The following is a 16,501-nucleotide window of genomic DNA, read 5'->3' as shown; positions in this document are numbered from 1 at the left end:
GAGGTAACTAGATATGACTTGATCATTATTATTGTCATTAATGCTTTATTACCTGATAAATAGCTCTTGTGAGTATGGTAGCTATATTCCTAAGTCCTAATTTGTGAGCTTAAAATTTCTTATTGTAAACGATGCTATCAATTGACTCGTCATCTTGAAATCTTTGGTTGAACCACAATGGTGGTTGGCAATATGTGTGATATCTTTTAGCATGAATCTATAAGATATCTAATTCTCTAATTGAACTCTGAATTATCACAAGTTTTGGATGAGAGGGATCTCAGTCGAATATTATCTCCTTACAAGAAAATTCTTCAGTTGATTGAGAATACAAGAAATGTCAAAGTAATAAATTTGTGGCATATTGAGGGCTTTGTTCTATATGCAAATCAGGAAGAAATAGTCTCTCCTCCCTAGTAGGCCTATCCTTTTCATGGGTGACATTATCTTCAAGATCTAGTGACTCTTTGAAGTTTGGCACTGCCATCAGTGTTTTAAGGCATGTCCGTGAGAGTCTTTCTTTTCCTTTTTCATTCTTTGGTAAGGTTCCAAGATGTAAAGCTTTAATGCTAAAATTGTTATCTATTTATAATTATTGTTGTAAGTTCATCAGTTTCATTGATTATAATTTACTTCGGTAACAAAATTTTGCTTGGCTACAGTTGGATATTAGAACCAAATTGTGCCTAAGGGATAGTCTATACCGTTTGGCTAAGAGTGCCGAGCAAAGACATAATGACTCCATTGCAAATGGTTGCACCAGAGATGATCAAGCATGCAAATCAATGGTGCCACATAATGGTAGCAGGTATTGGTTGCTGTCTTCACTTCAGTTTAATTGCTCAGAGTTATAAGTACTTAATGTCAGTGCATAGAAAGTATTGTTAAACAAACTTTTTTAATTTATTGCAAAAATATAATGCTATTTAATCTTCTTGATAAGTATAACCTGCAACTTCATTCAGGTGTATGAGATTCATGGATATGGAAACTGACACAAACCCCATTGATCGATCTATAGCACACTTACTGTTTTATAGGCCCCATGATCAATCAATGTCACATCCTTATGATACTATACCTTTCAAATCCAGTGCCACGGTATGCTTTCATTAATTCTTAACATGTTTAAATGAATGAAGTAGAATATAATCGTTTGATTCTTGCTTCATTTTCTTTATTCAATTGTTTTTCTATGCTTTCTGTAGTGGTTATCACTCCTCCACTCCTCCAAAAATTATTGTGGCACGCAGAAGAAACCCATAGATCTTAGCAGAACAAGCCGCCAGGAGAAAGAGAAAATGTTGAATGGATCTTAGAAGAATTGAACAACTAATGTTCAGTCTGTGCTCATGTATTTCCTTGTAAACTAGTGTTGCTTGGGGATTATACTTTGTTTATATTTTGAATTATATTGACATGTTTATTTATAGTACTTTTCTTTTAGTTTGATAATACGATGAATTTGTTTATTTTTTGAAATATTATAAATATTCGAATAAAATTAGATAAAATTTGTATTAAATTTATATTTATTTTGTATGAAAATAAATTTATTTTGTAATTAGAAAAATAAAAAAATTCTATTTTACCTTACTGACAGATTTACAGACTGATTTTCTGTCTGTAATCAGAATGTGAGATGATTTTCCAAAGTTCAAATTACAGACGGAAAATCCGTCTGAAAATTTCCGTCTGTAATTTCAGACGAAAAATCCGTTGGAAAATCCGTCTGTAATAACAGACGGAAAATCTGTCGAAAAGTTCGTCGCCTTCGGGAAATGGATGGAGAATTCACAGAGGAAAAATCCGTCGGTAACTGGTAAAAATTCGTCGGTAATTTTCCGACGGAAAAAAAATCCGTCGGTAAATAATTTTCGACGGGGCTTTTACAGAGGGACAAAACCCGTCGGTAATTTCGTCGGTAACAAAAAATTTGTCTGTAATAAAGACTAAATCTGTCTGTAAATCTGTCTGTATTAATCCATTTTTTAGTTGTGTGATAATGTAAAATGCACATGGAAGAAGTACATTTCTTTGGACTAATTCGTCGTAAATCTGATCTTCATTTAAGGGTCTATTATTGGCCAATGAGTTGTTGTATGCATAAGGCGGGATTCAAACCCCCGACAGTTCCTTAAACAAAGGAGGGAGTTGACCATTTGACCAACCCAAATTAGTTAGAAGTATTCTTCTTTAAGAATATAAGTATTCTTCACCTAACTACTTCCTAATTCTGCTTTCATTTGCAGTTTTGAAAATAGACATTGAGATCGAATCAAGTGTTTCCTTGGACTTAGGAATATCTATGGAAGCTTTTGCATGTATGTATTTATAGAATGCACTCTTTTCTCATTAAATTGAGTTAAATTATGCCTGGTCAAAACTACATCACATACAACAAAAAACAAACAAAAGAACGCATATTAAATTGAACTGCCTAAAATTAAAACCAAAAAAAATATTTTTTTTCTTTATTAAATCAATTAACATTCGATATCATCGTAGGAACTCTTTTTTGCCCAACTTTTGTGTACGTAATTCTTGTTATTATATATTTTTAGGAAAAGAAAATTTTCAATTTACGTCTTTGAATTAGCGTTTCATAATTTATATGATGTGTTTTATCAGCAGAATATCCCTCAATGAAATAGCTTAATGAAAAAAAAAAATATGTCAAGTATTAGAACTTTTTTTTTCGGATCAGCTGCTTGTATTCGTTGGCTTATTCATTCAAAATTCAATACTATTAAAATTGTTAAATTTTTATTTTTAGCTTTATGTTGTGCAACAACTTAAGTCTCTAAAGAATTGATTTCATTGAATATCTCAGGAATCAAGGAAATATATAAAAAGAAAAAGACACATCGTAGGGTTTATGAAATTCTGAAGTGCCTGCAGAAAAAGAGTTGTTCTTCTTGGTGCATCGGAGCTGCAAGAACAATGCTGGAAAAAAACCAAGTATTTAAAGAACAACACCAAGAACTGGAGAAAGCAGGGGAGAAGTGGGTCAAAACACAGCTGGTGCTTTCACCATTGTTGGTACTCGTATCATCACAATCTTCTTTGCGGCAACCAGAACACTGGTGTGCCCATGTTCCTGCATGACAAGGTATTTACCGTCTTCATTGTAGCAAATGCAATATCATTGTTTGCTCTCTTCTTATTGGTGGTCTGCATGATAGTTTTGTTTTGTGCAGCACTTGTTATCATGCTCAAAGGAAAAGCGTATCACCCGCTGCTAATAAGTGCGGTGATCAGTGACGGATCCAGAAAGTTTTGTGAGTGGAGGCAAAATATATATAATATAATAATAATTTTTATAATTATATTTTGTTATTATAAAATATAATTAATCTTTAAATTATCTAATCAACAAATTAAAATACTAAAATAATATTTTAAATAATAATACATAAATTAAAATTTCATTTTTTTTAGGTTTTATATTTTAAAAAATTAAATAATTTTTTCATTGTCAATACAATGAAATGTCTTTTTTTTATATATGTCGTTAAATAATCATTTAAAAATTCATCTCTCATATGATTACAAAATCAATTCTTTATAATATTTATATTTAAAAAAGTTTTTTCAACTAATGTTATCTAGAAAAAACTAAAGTTAACTTAAAAAAAAAACACCAATGAATAAACAGTATTATTTTAATTTTTTATTATTATTATTATTATTATTATTATTATTATTATTATTATTATTATTTAATCATTTTTTATAGTCAATATAAGATTAATATTTTATTAGTCATTTTTAATTTAATATTAAAATTAGTTTAATAAGATAATCTATTTAATTTGAAATTAATTTAACATAATAAATTTATATATTTATAATCAAATCTAATAAAATATTAGGCTGAATTCTATTGACTATCAAATATTTAGATTAAATGAATATATCATTTGTTAAATATTAAAAAAAAATTGTCACTTTTAATAAATATAATATTTATTAGTTATTTTTTATCATAATTTTTAAATTATTTAACGATTATTTTTTTTGCGTTTGGATCTTTTGGATATCAAATTAGTAATTACCTCTATTTTGAACAAATAATCAAATATATATAATATATATATACACGGCACAATAGTAGTGATATTCACTAAGTATATAAACATATTTTTTTAAATTTTAAATTTATTTTTTAGTTGTAATTATAAAAAAATAAATCTATAATTATTTTACTCCTTTTTAAAGGTTATTATAACAAATTTATTTGAATCTTAAATTACTATTTATTTTTAGATTATTGAAATTGATAAGTGAAGTTCAATTATAATGGATCAAATTTAATTATATAATGGAGACAAATAAATTTTATTATTATGTATTAGTTAACAAATTTTTAAATTTCACTGAGGGCACTTGCCTCACTCCCTTCTCCATTAATTCGTCCCTGGCCATGATACTTGCAAGTATTCCAATCATTATATTTGTAGAACATGGATTTGTTGTGATAAAACTAGAACCACCGCCAGGGACTGATGATCCAGGAATTTAATAGAGGGGTTAAAAATTAAAATATTATATAATTAAATATAATATTATATATTTAATAATATATATAATTATGATTAATATTTTTTAATTAAAAAATACTAATAGATGCTTGTTATATAAAAAAAATTCTCTTAGTTCTTATAAAAAATTTTGATTTTAGATTCATTAAAATATAAAAATTATTTTTTTAATTAGTTTATTTTATTGAATATTATTGTGACAGTAAATTACATTTTTATGCATTCATATTATAAAAAAAATATGCTATAAAATAATATAAATAAGTTATTCTAATAACTTTGTTATATACATTTATAACATATTCGTGAATAAAATATATAAAATATAACGTTTTAATGAATTTATTTAATCTGTTACAATTTTAATATCATGAGAAAATAAATAAATTTTAAAATAATTTACTTTTATGTATGTACAATAATATATAGAGATTTTTTTAGTTATTATTAATATTAAAATATTTTTATATATATTATAACAGGTGTGAAAATTAAGAGGAAAAATATTTAAAAAGAGAAAAAAATTAAAGATTTGGAAATTGATTTAATCAAAAAGTGATTGATAATAATATTTTTTTTTCAATTTTAGGGTTGTTACTTGCTTTTGATTTTAATTATTTATATAAGGCAATTACTTACTCATTTTTTCAAATAAAAGATAAGATTATATAATACTAGTATTTTTACCCGTAATAACATTACGGGAATATAAATTTTTTAAAATTTTATCGGTTTTGTCAAGACATTATAGATTATAACACAAAAAATTTATAGAATAAAATTACTTTTACAAAATCTCCATATATAAAAAAAATCAAATTATAAGATTTTTAGTTATTATTTTCATGTGAAAAAGTTTAATTTTTTACTAATAATTAATTTTGACATTCATTATCTAAAATTTAAAAGAATTTAATGTATATACTTTTACATTTGATTAGGTGTTAAGTCTGTTGCACAAATAGAAATAATTAACTTTTATGCTTGCTATTTAAAAATAATATTTTTTTCTATATTTATAAAAATATAATTAGATATGAGCATAAAAAAATTTATATTAATATTTATAAAATTAACTCAAAATATTTTTTTTTAAACAATTGAATCTTGATTCTAACTTTTAATCACAACATTAGTATTCTCTCTAAATTATATATAATAAATATTTGAATGAAAAGAAGTGAAAATATATATTAAAAAGATAAGTAATAAAAATTTAAAATTGATTAAAAAAATATGCATATAATAATAATATTTTTAATTTAAATTATATTATTTTGTTAATTTTATTTTATTTTTATTATTATTATTATTATTATTATTATTATTATTATTATTATTATTATTATTATTATTTTGTAGAATAGAAAGGTAGAGAAATATAGAGAATGAGAGAAAATAGAGAAAAAGATAAATAAGAAGAAAGAGAGAGAGAGAGAGTTTGTTAATTTTATAAAGAAAAATTTTTATTTTAATTGTAATGAAAAAATATCTATGAACACATTTTGTTTTGTCAAATTACTAATATAAAATATTATATATATAGTGAAAAGAGTAGAGAGAAATAGAAAAAGGGAGAGAGGTAGATAAGAGAATTTAAGAAGTGAGTTTATTAATTTTTTGGAGAAAAATATTTTCTTTTAATTTTAATAAGAGAGTGTCATGTGATATATTTTGGTTATTAAATTAGTTAATAAAATATAATATAGTTATATTTCAATTTCAATTTTAATATTTTAATGTAATTAGTTATTGATAATGATATAAGAAAGATAGAGGGAGTGAATGAACTAGAGAAATAGAGAAAAGGAGGGGGAAGAGGGAGAGGGAGAGGGAGAGGGAGAGGGAGAGGGAGAGGGAAAAAACTCTTAATTTTAGAGGGAAAAAAATTGATTTTAATTGTTACTGTTTGCTCTCTTCTTATCAGTTGCCTGGATGATGCTTACATTTTGTGCAGCACTTGTTGTGATGCTCAAAGGAAAAACGTATCACTAATAAGTGCCATGGTACTTGCAAGTATTCCAATCGTTGTATTTGTAGATTATAGATTTGTTGTGATAAAACTAGAACCACCACATGTAATACGCTCAATTTGAAGAGGATCACTATTGATGCAATATCATTGCTTGCTCTCTTCTTATTGGTGGTCGGCATGATGGTTTCGTTTTGTGCAGCAATTGTTGTGATGCTCCGGGGAAAAGTGTATCACCTGCGATTAATAAGCTCTATGGTACTTGCAAGTATTCCAATCTTTGTATTTGTAGGTTGTAAATTTATTGGGATAAAGGTAGAACTACCGCACCTAATGCGATCAATTTAAAGAGAATCACTATTGTTCCACCCCCATGTAAACCTCAAATACTTTTAAAAAGAAATGCAGTTGAATACGGGTTTCTGTAATTTAATATTAAAGTTGAATTCAAGAAACAAATCGCGTAATAAAAATATGTCCAAGACCTAGAATTTTTTCTTCTTAAGAAAAAAAATATATTTTATCTAGAAAATTTGGGTTGAAAACAATCCTTTTTTTCATAAAAGTAGTTTTATTCAAAACAGCAAAAAGTGCCTTTTATTTTAATCTATCACTATCTAAAAAATATTAAAAAGATTACATGCTAAGAATTTCTTATATTTTTCATCCGAATATAAATTACATTTCCTGATAACAAATTCTTCCCATAAAATAAAATATTTTGTTTAAAAAAGCCAGATCCAAACACATCCTAACTAACAAACTAACTACGGATGCAGTACAGACTCCAGAGCCATTGAATTGAGATGACAAACCGAGGCTTGATTACTAAACAACAATTAACAGCATGTGCACCACAATCCCATACTTGGGGGAATCATTTATGCAATTGATGAATACACAACAAACGCACAGGGGGTAACGGAGAGCATTTTAACAGCAACCCGCCAAACTTGAAATTCAGACCACAGAACACAGGTCTTCAAAGGAAGCAGTCACTGGTTGCTCCTTTATAACGACGGCAATCATATCCAGCTTGTGGGGCGAACAACTCAACCAGTCAACAGATTTACAAATATTTGATCATGCCACGACCTTCCACACTTAGTTTCGTAGCTTGAAGCTGCTTCTTCTTTGGTGCCCTCAACTGCTGCAACTTCTTATTCATCTGTGGTGAAATACAAATTTTAGAATATGCATCCGCATCTTCAGTTAATCTCTCTACTTTTTATTTTTATTTTACATATTCACTTCCTCAGTATTCTACATTTGTGCGACATACTCTCCAAACACTTAAAAAATTAAAGAATTGCAGGGAATCACAAGGTTTCTCTTTTCTTTTTCTTTTTTTTTTTTTTTGAAAAATACTCCCACCCCGAGGTAAAGCACAAACCTTCATTCTCTGCTGATCTTGTGCAGCAGCTTTTGCTCGCGCTCTAACTTCTTCTGGATCAATTTTAGACTGGGGACGGATCACAAAATCCAAAGGTGTTGCTTCTGGCCTTGATGCATGTTGCCTTGAAGAAGACTGTCCAGACCTAGGCCTGCATTATACATTCAAAACAATTAGCATCTAAAAGACAAATCAGTGAAAACTTAGTTCACACTGCTCCACAAGTAATCTCTTAATGCCGAAGACTTACTGTGAAAACTCCAAATCAAGATCACCATCTCTAGATTCCAACCCTGCTGCTTTATTGGCCAGCCTGTACAAATTCAGCATATTGCAATACATAAAACAAATATTGCTTAAGATGAGCAATTCAAATCAGAATGGTTGAGCACTTTTTAACAGTTGGCCTCCTGAAAGGAATCCTGTCTTCCTCAGCATTTCTCATGTCTTCAAACCGTGTACTCTTATTAAATATGGGTCGGCTCTGCAATTACAAAGCAAAAATGATGCACTTTAAGTATCTGTCCACAAAAAAGAAAATTACTCCTGGATGAAAATGGATAGCTTGTGAAAAAAGAGAATGAATACAATAATAATGTCTTCAAGAATCAGTAAATTTTTTAAGGAAAGATAAATGATACATGCTGAAGCAAGAGTTTCACAGATTACTTACCCATTTGTCAACCAGTTCCTTAGCTAGTTTTCTATTTACATTGATTTCTTCGTCAGACTTCGATAAGAACATGATCACCTGTCAAGACAATATACATCACACTTATGTTATGACTCCGAATAACAAGCTACATATTGATGCTCTTTTTTTCCCCATTTTTTTTCCCAGGGAAGACAAGGAAAAGGGGGGGAATGAGGGGAGAGAAGGACAGTTATTTTAAATGCTAAAAATAGAGCATCTAGCCAAAGGATGAACTGAAGCACAACCTTCCCAAGACCACTCTTCTTCAGCTGTTCTCTTCTATCATACTGCTCTAGGTCAATAGGAAACTGCAAAGCATGTCCAATTAATAAGGAGCTAAATAATGCTGGGAAAGAGCAATTGAATAAAAAAATATTTATCATGGTGAAAACTCAGTACATCATTTAAAATATTCAAAATTGCTGTGCGTATGTTGATATTTGGCAAGCTTCCATCAGGAAGTGGCTCAAGCCAATTCTTCAACAAAGTTAGTACTCCATGGTCCAAAAACTCTAATTGGAGCTGTTTCCTGCAAAGTAGACAAATAGTTGGTGGAAAGTTACCAAAGAAAATATGCAGAAGTAAAATAGAATATTAAGGAAACACCAGAGCACACTTAATATTACAGAAAATCAACAGCTTACTTTGAGAGGACTTCTGTTAGAAGATCCAACTTCTTTAGTTTATTAATAGCAGGCTTCCCCTGTCTATTAAGTTCAGCATCCTCTTCAGCTGTGACCTCAAGCTCAGCCATGACGTTCTCAACTAATAAAGCTATTTCTGCAGGACTTCTCTCATTCTTCTTCTTTTTCTTACCTATCTTGAAAAGATCCTTAATTTCATCATCCTCTTCACCTTCCTCTGCCTAGAAAATCAACACGTGTCAGGTGACAAAGGCTTTATAGTAAAACAATGCAACAAATCCCATAATTGATTTCTTGACGAAATTGTCTCTAACTAGATCATAAACAGAGACCGAATAGCTTGAAATGAAAAGAAAGCTTAAGTTACATCCATCACATATTTTGGTTTACAACATGCTACTGGTACCAAAACATTATCCTAATCAGAAGGATATCAAACACAGTGGATCTGCTATTCTGCTTACAGGGGAATCTAGCAGTAAAAAAAATTCAGGAGAATTAATCACCAACCTGGGGAGCATCACCAGGAGAACGAGGTTCATCACTGCCATAGTAACCACCAGCTTCCACCCCCGTGTCATCTATGAAGTTGTCATCATCCACGTTCCTAACACCCTCATGATCATCCTATATAATGGAAACCGGGTTAAAAAAAGAGGCATGGAAACCGTTATCAAATAAGCAACAACTTTTTGAGCTTCAACTAGCCCTGATCAACAAGGGCAAAAACACAAGCTACAAGCATGACAAATTAGAGACATAGCCACTACATAATGTATCAAGTATCCAGCTTGAAACTACCAAAATAAATAAATAGAATAAACATCTAAAACTCTCGACAAACTGAAATCCAATTATCAGATGAACAACAAATCATGTAAAAAACACAAAGGCACAATAATAACACCTCAGAATCACCGCCAGCAATAGTATCCCACATCTCCTTAACTTCACCGTCATGATCCTTCCCTCCTTTTCCACCAAACCCTTTCTTAGATCCCCCGAATTTGGACCCGCTCTTCCCACTTCCGCCACTCGCAAATCTTTTCTCCCCCTTAAGCCTCTTCTCCTTCTTCATACTTCCACCCTCCTTCCCCTTCTTCCTCTTCCTCCCTTCCTCCGAACCCTCCCTCGCGAACCTCGCCCCACCTTCATACTCATCCTCCGCCACCTCATCTTCGAGCTCCGGCGCCACCGACTGCCTCCCGGTGTCTCCCTTCTTGATGAGCCTCTTCCTGGGCTTCGACTTGGACGAATCGTTGTCGTAGACCGGAGTCTGCGACCGCTCGCGGCGTCGCCAATCGCCACCGTCTCCTTCGTCCTCGTAATCATCGAGGAGCGCATCGTCGTGGTGGGGCTCGGGATCGGGATCGGATTGAATGTCGTCGTAATCCATCAAGGGTTCTCCGTCCTCATCGCGGTACCTGAAAAAGCAGAAAACAAAAAATTAAATTAGGAGAAAACAAAAACCCTAACCCTGATAGACGGTGAAAATGGTTTTGGAAGAAAGAGAAGAGGAACTCACGGATCGTCTTCGTAACCCATATTGATGTTGTTGTGGTGATTGCGCAGTGAAAAATAGCTGAGAAATATGAGAGATTTGTGTGGGGTTGGTATTCCGTTGATGAATAACAGAATAAGAAGAGAAAAGAAAGAAGGGTGCGATAGCCAAGAATGAATCGAATGGGTTGGGTCTTGGTTGCGGTGGTGAGATGAACAGAGGGTTCGGGTTCGGGTTCGAGGTCGGTGAGGTCAGGCTGGCCGTGTGGCTTGTGGGAGCAGAATGCAGATGGGTTGGGATACTCTACACTGCTCTAAGTTACTGCTACGTTCCACCATACTCCCTATGGCTATATCTTTTTTATTTTTAAATTTTTTGTTTATTAATTTGACTGATATTAATATTTATTTGATCAATATTTTTGGTTAAAATTTGGATACGCTAATCATTCCAAATTTATGTGAAATCATTTGAGATTGAATCAATATACATTATATTACTTTGATTGACTTTTTAACTTAAATCAATTCAAATCGCATCAAAAAATTATTTGTAGTGGATATTGAACTAGAAGTCTCTGGTACAAGTTATGAGATGGATCGAGGAGTCGGACTGTCTGCTTGGAGCGATGGAGAGTGATACTTGCAAAGACACTCCGACGTCCAAGTCAGAATAAATCTGAGAAGTATATAGTGTGTGGAATAGGTAACGTACCTGAAGGAGTTTCTGGCTCCCCTTTATATAGTTTGGAGTAGTTATCTTATTTTATCCATTGACATAAGATAGATATTTGATTTTGAATGTTGGTTAGGAATTGTAGGGCTGGTTCGGGTCGCGAGGGGGGCTAAGGCGTAGTTAATCAGGCCGGAGGTTGGTTCGAGTTTTGGGGACCCGGGGACCGGGTCCATAACAATTGCCTCTAGAGCGAGAGGGTGAGCATGCTTGGTCCCGTCACTAAAGGAGCTTTCGGTTGCCGTTGTGTGGCTTGGCGGGGGGCAGTGCGCCGTTTGAGTTCCTTGGTCGATGTCGGGGATTCGAGAAGTGTCCGGCCGTTTAAAAGCGTGTTATCCGTGTCCCTCGTTCGAGGGCATCTCACCGTTTGGCGGTTTGTTCATTGGTTTACTCAACTGGGTTTCGCTGGCTGCGGTTCCCTAGGTGTCATAATACATTTAATGCCGAAGGGAATTTTCCCTAATGTACTAGATCTTTTCGTATTTCTTTTGAAACGTTGGGAATTTTGCTTGTAATCATGCCTTTTTTGCTTCAAAACTCCCTTTGTTTCTTTAATTTGTGTATTTTGTTCTTATTGCTTTGCATTTTTGGCTGGTTTCACTCGCGCGTTTCCTTCCTGCCTTTCGTGCTATGTTTACTTCTCTATCTACTTCCCTCTGTCTTAATTGCCTGCTTCGCTTGTATGTGTTTTGTTTTTTGGATTGCTCCCTATTTTTGTATTTCTCCATTTTGGGTTCCTCTTTCGAGTGCCAGTGGTATAGAATTTAGGGGGTGTGTCTAACTGTTTTTGGTGTGGTTTTATGATAAGTAGGAGGGGGAGAGGTTTGCCTTCTGAGCTTCCATTTGGGCGCACTTCAGTTTATGGTTTTCTTTTCGTTTGGTCCGTGGGGCTGATGATAGTGCCCTCTCCCTTCTTTTTTAGGTATGGCAGGGGGTAGAAGTGAAGGTCCTAGGGCTCCCGTCGTCCCGGCCGGTGGTGTTTCCCGTACTTATTATGGGTGACCTCTGACGTGTGGGGGACACTGTCTCAGGTAACGCAGGCGGACCTCTAGAGGCTTTGTGACGAGGGGACAATTTGTGGTGGTGGAGAGTCGACGCGTCAGTACGAGCTCGTCCTCCTTGAAGCGGACGAGAGGGTCCATTATATGAATCCTGACTCTCCCCGGATTGCCGATTGGATGTGGGTTTATGAATCCATCATGTTCACTTGGTTGTGAGTGCGATTTTCCTTCTTGTGAGTATTTGAAACTTCCTGCTCGAGTGGAAGTGTTCTTATTTTTCTTTTTGTGTACTCTTCCAACTAAGGAGGGGAAGCACAAAAAGGGTTATGGGTCTTTCCGGGATCAACCAAACTGGAGGATCTTTAGGCTATTGGAAGACTCTTTCCATAGGTTTAAGGGAGAGTATTTTAAACTGCGTCCTGCTCAGGGGCACCCTCCATTCTAGTTAACCCTGGAGGGCAAACGTCGGTTTGCGACGTACTGGAATTTTGGGGGCGGTGCGTCGTATCTGACCCGTGTCACCTGTGAGGCACTATCTCTCGAGAACAAAGATATTAGTGATGTTTTGTGGTCGCTTTTTGGGGAGCGGTCACTGAATACTCGGGATGTTATGAGCGATCCAGTGATGTGCCGAACTTATATTGGTGTGTAACTTTTCTTAAGTATTTCTTTGCTTTCCAAATTTGAGACTCATGCTTTTTCTTCTTTTCCTTTTTTTAAGTTCAAATGGCCGGCGGGTTGACCAATTTGGCAAGGTTGAGGCTGCCACCGCCCAGGAGGAAGGCGAGGAGGGTTTGCCGTCAACACTTCAGTCTCGTCCTCAGGTGGACTCCTGGACTATTTCGCAGACTTCTCCCCAACAAAAGTGACACCAACGTGAAGAGGAGAAAGACATGAACACTTTAATCGGATTAGATTTTTTACTAGAGTTATGGATCGAAAAAAATCAAACTTGGAAGTTCACGGTTCCATAGAGTTCTCTCTCTCTCTCTCTCTCTCTCTCTCTCTCTCTCTCTCTCTCTCTCTCTCTCCCTCTCTCTCTCTCTCTCTCTCAGTGCTTTCTTTTCTTTTTCTCCAAATGTTTGTTCGGTGATGCATGAGGATGGAAGGATTATTAAGGGTAAATGATGATTATGTGTCACTAAGGGCCATGTGTCACTCATTTAAGCCGCTGAGTGCAATTCAAGTTATAAATATCTTAAACGAATAACTATGAAAGTTGGATATATTAAAACACAAGTAATAATATATATAGGGATAAATGTGTATAAGTTACTAATATAAATGACATTAGTAACATAATGATAAAAGATATACGATGAAACATTAGCAAAGCTGAATTCACCGAAGAGTACCAATATTTACTCATACCGGCAGATTTTGAACTTAATAATAATATTAACTAAACTTTATTTTAATCAAAATGGGTAATAATAATAATTATTATTATTATTTTATCCTTTCTCGAAATTTCTCATTATAATAAAAAAAATTATGCATAAATCATAATTAATTTAAACTTTAATAATCATAAAATCAATTTAATTATTCTTAGTAAATCAGTTTCTAAAAATAAGGAGCTCCAATTAATAAAATAAATTACAACTTGTTTATATTTAAATTTTTCGAAAATGTGAGTCGTTATACAGGACCTGGTTTTTGGTTGGGGCAGAGCGGTCGCTTCCCCGGGGATGGCTGCCGCTGGGGTCGAGGTGAGGCCTTGGTGGTGTCGCCTGCTGAAGCGGGCAGGAAGCGGAGGAAGACGGCGGAGGGGAGTAGCGGGGAGAATGTGGAGGAGGAGGGGACAGTACCTTCCATAAAGGACCAGAGATTTGATGCTCTGGCCTTCATTGATCAGCATCTCCTTCCCGGTACGGAGGAGTAATTCTACGATTGTGACATCGACGGTTAGGCAAAGTCAATGTACCAGGCCCTCCTCCATTCCACCGTCATAGTCCGGAAGGCGGAGCCGATGTTGGGCCAGGTGGGTGATGAGCGGATAAATGTCCCTAAGGACTTGGTCCAACTTTTGATCAAAGTTGACCCTTCTAGTGAAAGGATGAGGATCTCCTCTCATCATTGGCAAGTTAAATGCCAACCTTACATTTTCTGGACTGAAATCCAAGTAATTCTCCTGAACCATTGTGAGCCAATTCTTTGGGTTTGAGTTCATACTTTGGTCATGGTTCCTAGTGATCCATACATTAGCATAGAACTCTTGGAACATTAAGATTCTGACTTGTTGGATTGGGTTGGTGAGAGCTTCCCAACCTCTTCTTCGAATCTCATGTCGGATCTCTGGATATTCACCTTTTTTGAGCTTGAAGGGGACCTCAAAGATCACATTTTTCTTGGCCACAACTTCATAGAAGTGGTCTAGATGGACCTTTAAGATGAATTTCTCCATCTCCCAATGACTCGAAGGTGGAAGCAATTACCTTCCCTTTCCTCTTTCTAGAGGTTTCTCCGGCCTTAGGTGCCATTAGTGATTATGGAAAAATAAAAAAGCAGAGCTTTTTCCACACCAAACTTAAAAGGTTTGCTCGTCCTCGAGCAAAAGAAGAAAGAAAGGAGTAGAAGAAGAAAAAATGGAGGAGATTGAGGGTAGTGTTGGTTTTGGCCAAGGGGGGAAAGAAGTGTTTGTGATGTGTGAAAGTGAAGGTAGTGAGGAGGGGTATTTATAGAGTAGGGGAGAGAGGGAATCCGTGTGAGAATGGGTGGGTTTGGGAGGAAAATGGTTTGAATTTGAATGGTGGGATAGGTGGGGTTTATGATGGGTGGATGTGAGTGGTGAAGAGAATATGGGTAAGAGGGTAGGATTTAATAGGTGAATGGTATTTGGGAAAGAGTTATTGATGGGATTGGTCAAGGGTATTTGTGTGAGAGTGTTATGGAAAGGTGTAAAGAGGAGAGAAGAAGAGGTGGGGTAGGTGGGGATCCTATGGGGTCCACAGATCCTGAGGTGTCAAGGAATTCTGCTCCCTACACCATTCTGGCATTCAAACGCCCTCTGTGTGCCAATTCTGGCGTTAAACGCCAGCTCTACTACCTTTCCTGGCATTAAACGCCAGTTCTGCTAACTTTCCTAGCATTAAACGCCAGTCTGCTGCCCCTTTCTGGCGTTTAACGCCATCCAGACGCCAGACACCCCTTTTTGGCATTAAACGCCCAGAGTGCTGCCCATTCTGGCATTTAACGCCCAAAATGCTGCCAGGCTGGGCGTTAAACGCCCATTCTGCTATCCTTACTAGTGTTTAAACGCCAGTAAGTCTGTCCTCCAGGGTGTGCTATTTTTGATGCTGTTTTTCATTTTGCTTTAATTCTATAGCTGTTTTTATGACTTCACACGATCATCAACCTAAAGAAAACATAAAATAACAATGGAATATAAATAAATATAATTAAATAACATTGGGTATCCTCCCAATAAGTGCTTCTTTAATGTCAACAGCTTGACAGTGAGCTCTTAGAGAGCTTCACAGAGACTCAGAGCTTGATGATGGCCTCCTAACACCAAACTTAGAAGTTGAGTGTAGGGGCTCTGTTTGACTCTGTATTGAGAAAAGCTTTTCATGCTTCCTCTCCATGGTTACAGAAGAAGATCATTGAGCCTTAAACACAAGGTAGTCCTCTTTCAATTGAAGGACTAACTCTCCTCTGTCCACATCAATCACAGCTCTTGCTGTGGCTAGGAAGGGTCTTCCAAGGATGATGGATTCATCTTCTTCCTTCCCAGTGTCTAGGATTATGAAATCAGTAGAGATGTAAAAGCTTTCAACCTTCACTAAGACATCCTCTACAAGTCCATAAGCCAATTTCCTTGAATTGTCTGCCATCTCTAGTGAGATTCTTGCAGCTTGTACCTCAAAGATCCCTAGTTTCTCCATTACAGAGAGTGGCATGCGGTTTATACTTGAACCAAGGTCACACAGAGCCTTCTTAAAGGTCATGGTGACTATGATGCAAGGTATTAAGAACTTTCCAGGATCCGGTTTCTTTTGAGGTAACTTTAGTTGCCCC

General features: G+C 34.8%; 2 protein-coding genes across 2 annotated transcripts; one reads left to right on the top strand and one right to left on the bottom strand.

Moving 5' to 3' along the window:
- Positions 1-501: 501 nt before the first annotated feature.
- Positions 502-1,116, top strand: LOC107640736 (protein LNK1-like). The gene is made up of 3 exons (XM_088486566.1): positions 502-540; positions 663-808; positions 966-1,116. The coding sequence occupies exons 1-3, from the start codon at positions 502-504 to the stop codon at positions 1,114-1,116; spliced, it is 336 nt and encodes a 111-aa protein (XP_088342692.1).
- Positions 1,117-7,157: 6,041 nt separating this feature from the next.
- LOC107643701 (protein IWS1 homolog 1-like) lies at positions 7,158-11,086 on the bottom strand. The gene is made up of 11 exons (XM_088487743.1): positions 10,773-11,086; positions 10,155-10,671; positions 9,758-9,874; positions 9,248-9,468; positions 9,003-9,132; positions 8,849-8,911; positions 8,583-8,660; positions 8,302-8,393; positions 8,160-8,222; positions 7,910-8,060; positions 7,158-7,684 (listed from the first exon to the last, which is right to left on the bottom strand). The coding sequence occupies exons 1-11, from the start codon at positions 10,790-10,792 to the stop codon at positions 7,586-7,588; spliced, it is 1,551 nt and encodes a 516-aa protein (XP_088343869.1). The 5' UTR covers positions 10,793-11,086; the 3' UTR covers positions 7,158-7,585.
- Positions 11,087-16,501: the final 5,415 nt, after the last annotated feature.

This window comes from Arachis ipaensis, chromosome B5 (assembly GCF_059453495.1).
Source record: "Arachis ipaensis isolate K30076 ecotype BB chromosome B5, ASM5945349v1, whole genome shotgun sequence".
NCBI lineage: Eukaryota > Viridiplantae > Streptophyta > Magnoliopsida > Fabales > Fabaceae > Arachis > Arachis ipaensis.
The sequence above is the reverse complement of the archived record's forward strand: the minus strand, read 5'-3'. Positions and strand labels throughout refer to the sequence as shown.